General features: G+C 35.0%; 2 protein-coding genes across 2 annotated transcripts; both read right to left on the reverse strand.

Moving 5' to 3' along the window:
* On the reverse strand, positions 1 to 520 carry Gasu_63660 (archaeal ATPase; the record flags this gene model as incomplete). Its single annotated transcript, XM_005702439.2, has 1 exon — positions 1 to 520. A coding segment is annotated over exon 1 (391 nt), but the record flags the coding sequence as incomplete, so codon positions are not given.
* A 1805-nt stretch (positions 521 to 2325) lies between these two features.
* Positions 2326 to 4590, reverse strand: Gasu_63670 (archaeal ATPase). The gene is made up of 2 exons (XM_005702440.1): positions 3795 to 4590; positions 2326 to 3631 (listed from the first exon to the last, which is right to left on the reverse strand). The coding sequence occupies exons 1-2, from the start codon at positions 4495 to 4497 to the stop codon at positions 2388 to 2390; spliced, it is 1947 nt and encodes a 648-aa protein (XP_005702497.1). The 5' UTR covers positions 4498 to 4590; the 3' UTR covers positions 2326 to 2387.
* Positions 4591 to 5776: the final 1186 nt, after the last annotated feature.

A 5776-nucleotide genomic window follows, 5' to 3' on the forward strand; every position in this document is an offset into this window, starting at 1 on the left:
GCGTTAAAGTTTTCCGAAAACATGATCGAAAATAACGATACAGATCTTTGTCTAGTTCTAAGACAACTGACAAAGTTTGTTCTGCAAAGAGTTTCCAAGAAAAAATCTTAGTGTCAACTTTTCCCGATGAACTCTTGTTGCTTTCAGTGCAATGGCCAGTGGAAACCTCCGTCTCTTTCTGCTCTTCTTCTTCTTCGGCGAATTTTTTTAGAAACTCTAAGAAATTTTCACCAAGAAAACTCTTCCCAGCTCCAAAGACATGAGGGGAAAAGCAAGCTGCAGGACGTACATTGTTCAATTCTCCGTCAACTGAAGAAAACTGGTCGTAATAAGTTCGAAGAATAGAATAAACATCTTCTTTTCTATCTATCAACGGTTCTCTAAAACTCATTTTACACGCCGCCGCCAATCCGAAATCAATTCACAACTAATGAATGTCCGAAACATTTTTAAAGAAGCTAAGAACAAAACACTTGGAGGAGGACAAAGGAGTTGGAAGGAGTGTATGTTTTATTGTTCGAGCGATTGCTTTATTTGGTGATTGGTAGAAATGATCTCCTTGACACTTCTAGACTCACAATGACAATAGAGAGAATGCAGGAATATTTTCTTGCTTGTCATGACTAGAAACTTTCTTTTACTATAGACAAGAAATAGGTTTCTATGGGTTTTTGTGGTGAATTAGATTGATGGGTACTCTTTCTATGGCTTGTATACTGTAAGAGAGTTGTTCTACTATCTTCCACACCATCCTACAAGCAAACTCCTATATACAAGTCTAATAAGATACAAACCTTTTGTAAGTTACACACGAAATACAGTGGGAAACAGATAATTACAATGAATAGGAAGTCTGTTTATGTGCAACTGGTCGTAGCACAGTTTATAAATACAAAAATATCTAAATGAGTTTGGAGAAGAGTATTATGTAGACTGTCATACTGACTTATCATTAAATACAAGCCAATATTGATATAATAGCTACACAAGTTGTCTATCCTTTGTTCGACTTTTACCAAGTTGTGAATATGTATTATCTAAAAATATCAATAAAGGCTTCAAATATAGTCACTATAACCCTTCATTTTCCACACATCGATGCTGAAAAAAGAGTAAAAGATTGAGCCAAAAAATTATTTTGCTAAAGAAGAAACCTTGTATACTTGAGTCAAGGTCGAGTAGTGTACCAACTTGAAAGCTTCAGCAATTCTCCAACTGAAAGCCACTCCATATTGAAGAACTTTTACCCAACATGACTCTTGACTGAAAGACTTTGTAGTTCCTAAGTTATCTGTCAAGTGATTGTTGTGGAATGACAATACTTCAAGATTGGATATGGTTTCCTTTGACTAATTAGAAACAATTCTGTTCCACTCTCAAAGTTGTCCTTTGCAATGCAATATAAATAGAACTCCTCTGTAAATAGTAATTTTCTGAAATAGAAAGTTTTTTATCTGACTGTCACATGGATAGAATCATTTAAGATGTCTCTTGTACTATTAATAGTCAAACGAAGTTTTATATCTATTCTTTGCAACCGGGTTACTTTCCCTATCTAAGAGTCGGTGAGTTTTCAGTCTAATTCACTAAAACAGAGTTTGGATATATAGTGTTGTTAGTACTTGTGAGATAGAGTTTGAATTGCAAACTAAAATACTTGTTTTAGTATTTGTTCTTACCTTTGCTATATTTTCTCTTGGATCCAACAAGTTTCATATTTGTAGGAGCCATTTATATGAATTCCAAGGCTAGAAATGCAGTTTGAAAAAAACACATAAAAACGAAAGGAATCTAAACTTTTATCGAATTTCAACAAGCTAAAACTCTTTTTGAGACCGCAGTGCAGGTTCTCAAGTTAGAGGAAGCCTCAAGTTTTTGCTGCCATTCCCTTCGTTTGGTCTAAAACCGAGGAAAACTCTCTTCTATTCATTTAACAAAAGACAGGAAGGACAGTCCAAGTGAAATCTACAAACAACTTTTTCTGTCTCAGTCTTTGAAAATTATAGTAAAAAAGTTACTGTTCTTTTTTCAACAGGCTAGAAAGACAACATAGCAGACAGTTGAAGAATGTTTTGAGATATTCTTTGGGTAACCACTTTACTAAGTATTTGGACAAGAAAGGATATTTTTCATTCTAGTTGTATCAACATCTATGTATGTATAGTCTATTCATTTTGAATCATTGTTACAACTCTGCAATATTATTGCAAATTGACACGAAACGATTATAAGCCAGCCTTGAAAGCCAGCTAATAAAATCTTTTCAAAGAAGACTGTATGGTGTCCAAAAGACAAGCAAATAAGATGATAACCAAGTTCCAAACATAAAAAAAAAGAGGTTACTTGCTCTTAAAAAGAAATCACAAAGGGAAGGATTGAGTAAAAATCTATTGCCAACTTAAGAAACTGTTACGGATTCTATCAAGTAAATCTAATCCAAAATCCCAAAAAGGAGGATTATCAGAAACACAAAATGCTCTTTCAAGTCCATTCAATATTTCTTCGTCAATCAGCATTTCCACATCTCTTTCACAAAGAATAACAAGTTCACAATTATCAGGTACTTTGAAAAAATCATTTCCAATAAACATTCCACTGGAGTAACAACGACTCTGATTACCCAACTCATTAGAAACATTCAATGATAACTTTGTACTAACGATAATAAGCATACAATGATGATAATCCATTGCACTGGATAAGACTTGATCATAAACAGGATCTAAAAATTTCTTGGCTTCATCTATAATATCTGACCAGCCAATTCCTTCCGACTTCCAACGTCCTTTACATGCAACTCCAACAGTAAGAACTTTGGGTTCCACAGGAGATTGTAATTGGAATATAATATCAGGACTATGAGAAGTAGCGTCCAAAGGAATGTAAATAGTCTCTAAATAAAGTGTTTCTCGAATAATCTTATTCCATTCAGTACTGGAAAAAGTTCTTCGACTCTTGTTCGATTCACTTCTAGTTTCTCTAGAACTAACAACAGACTTGATATAGTGAATAGGTGATATTGTACTGATTGGAAGTTTCATTTGTTTCCATATTGGAGACAATTGACACAACAATTCCCTCAACTCATTTCGATTCTTTGAAGGCAACATCAAAACTAGTCGTAAAGCAACAATTCCTTCAAATACACGACACTTTGAATAAAAGAAACAATCTACTGGTTCGACATCAAGTGATCCAAGAAGTATCTTTTCCAAAGAAGAAATAGAAGAGACCCTCTTGAAGATTCCAACAAATACTTTTGGAATCAGGACTTGAAAAGTATTCTGGTCAATAGGATACCGATATAATCCCATTTCAGTGACTGCATCAAATAAAAAAGACTCCGAGGTCAATATGTCATCTACTTGAAACGGTATACGATAAAGAGCCATCATCAAAAGTAAATCAAAAACACTTTTTCTATCTTCGTCCAAATTCAATATTCGTTCCACAAATGGTTCAGCACAAATTATTCGGAAATCATAGTCATTCATACAAGTCAAACATTCTTCTTTCGATATAAAAGGCTGATTTCTCACTACCACATAATTCAAAAGCATATTCACTGCACGAGTCAACAAACCAGGAACTCCACCTGTACATTCCAATAACGAATCTGCCAATTCATTTACTGAAAATGAAGAACTACATAAGACATTACAAACCGGAACTTGAGTAGGTGTTTCAAGAAGAGTCTTTTCAAGGAATTCAACGATACTGGAAGCGTCCAAAGGTGATAAAGAAATAAAATGTAATATAACTCTTGATAGCAAAAGACACATAATTCTTAATACTTAAACCCTTGCTTTTCCCAACAACTATAAAAAACAAGTCGGGTTCTTTGCACAATTGACTAATGATACCGAAAAAGTCGTTGTAAGGTCGAACCACACCTTTGTCATTCTTCTCCAGTTCAAAAAAGGTTCCCTTTGTATCAAACACACCAACTTCATCAAATGCCAACAAAAGATATTGATCAGAAGGAATGTTTAAGATTGAACGGATTTTCTGAACCAAAGCATCAGTCCTAAGTTTCAGTTCCTTGAAACATTCGTCCGGGTCTGGTTGCGGAAGACCTGATTGCAAAAAAGCAGCCTTTACTAACAAATAGTAGACTGCCCACTTTAGGTTGCGTTCTTTCGGGTCTGTGGGCTCCAACTTCCTCAAATCCACAAAGAGCAACGAAGCCCTTTTCAGCTTCTCCAAAAAGGTTCTCCTCAAAGGGTCCGAAGCAAAATTCGACAGAAAAGTTTCACCAAACCTTTGCACCAACTCCAAATAGGTTCGGGCAAAGGTCGTTTTGCCTGAGCCAAAGAGATGAGGGGCAAATGGTATCGTCAAGCGATAGTTGCAACTACTTGTTACACCCCTGAGTTGCTTTCGGCCTTTATGAAGATCATACAATTCTTTTGTCACTCGAACAACATCTCTTTCACGATCTACCACAATAGACTCAAAGTTGTCCACAGCTTTCCACTTTTCATCCAAACTCGCCATCGCCAAAGTGAAATTAAACAACCTTCAGTTTATTTCGGAGTACAAATATAAATAAATGAACGATTGACTGTTTGTCGGTCACAACAACAACAAGGAAAACAGTAAAGGATACCAATCCAACTTCTTCTCTTTATCAACTGACGACTATGTCATACCCTTTATGGCTTGGACTGAGATGATTTGAACTATAGAAGAACGATCAATATGGCTTTTTCAACTATCGATATTCTTATTCTCGTATGCTAATATAATGACAACTCTCATAGGGTACAAGGAGGATTGGAAGGAAGCCAATGTTTATTTCACAAGTTTTTTATGCTCTTTGAGAGTATAAAGCTATTGAACATGGCCCATTCTCACATAGATAAGAAAGTTTCTTTCAGAATTTTCGAGAATAGTCATGAGAGTTCCAAGCAATATAGATTGTTCATGAAGAATTTGTTCCATAGACGTCTCTCTCTAGATTTTCTGTATTTTATAGAACAGTTTTTACGTCACTTTTGCTTCATTTCGAAACACGGAACTAGAGTATGAACCAAGTCATTCTCTTGTACAGTCTATTCAAAAGCTCCAATTGAAATATTATTATTTAGTAGAAATGCAGAAACCCGCAAGCACAGCACTGCTTTATTTTCAGCAATCATCAAATTCCTTTCTTACGATATCATGACAAGTAGCAGCTTATCACTAAAGCTACAAAAGTTGATGATAGCAAAAGACAAACCAAAACAAATGTGCAAAGAAGGATCCAAAATATCGCGTGGTGTTATCAAATCTCAGAAACAACATTGACTCACACAAGTGTATCATCAATACTCAATTTCTGTAATAGAGTCAATAACTCCTGTCTCTTTCTCCTCTGAAAATAGTGGCATTTGATACTGTGGATTCTGTTAAGAGGAGAAAAGATATTTTTCAAGAAATTCAATTCAGTCGAATTGAGTCTATTCTATCGATTCTCTTCTCGTTTTTCACGTTTGAATCATAGTTGAATTCCTTCTCCTCAATAGTCGACTATACAGTTGAGGTGCTTTTGAAGGTAAACATGACTGTTTATGTTTAAAGGCTTTTGCTGCATCCTCTTGTACGGTAAACTTTGTAAAAACCACAACTTTTAAAGATATACAAGAAAGCAAACTATAAAGAATACAAAGCTGCTTTAGGAAAGATATAACTCCAAGAGGGCTATTATCTCTTCCAATATAAAAAAAAGTAAAACTTTTAAAAGCTCAGCATATTCAAAGAACGATTGTCCAGATGAGTCCTACTATCTTCTTCC

The sequence above is a fragment of the Galdieria sulphuraria genome, assembly GCF_000341285.1.
Source record: "Galdieria sulphuraria unplaced genomic scaffold scaf_191, whole genome shotgun sequence".
NCBI lineage: Eukaryota > Rhodophyta > Bangiophyceae > Galdieriales > Galdieriaceae > Galdieria > Galdieria sulphuraria.

Bases quoted from the DNA above. Each gene is read 5' to 3' on its own strand.
- Gasu_63670 (XM_005702440.1), bottom strand. From the start codon at position 4,497: ATGGCGAGTTTGGATGAAAAGTGGAAAGCTGTGGACAACTTTGAGTCT. The intron at 3,632-3,794 runs GTATTAAGAATT...CTTCATTTTCAG, and splicing joins TGGGAAAAGCAAGGGTTTAA to TAAATGAATTGGCAGATTCG.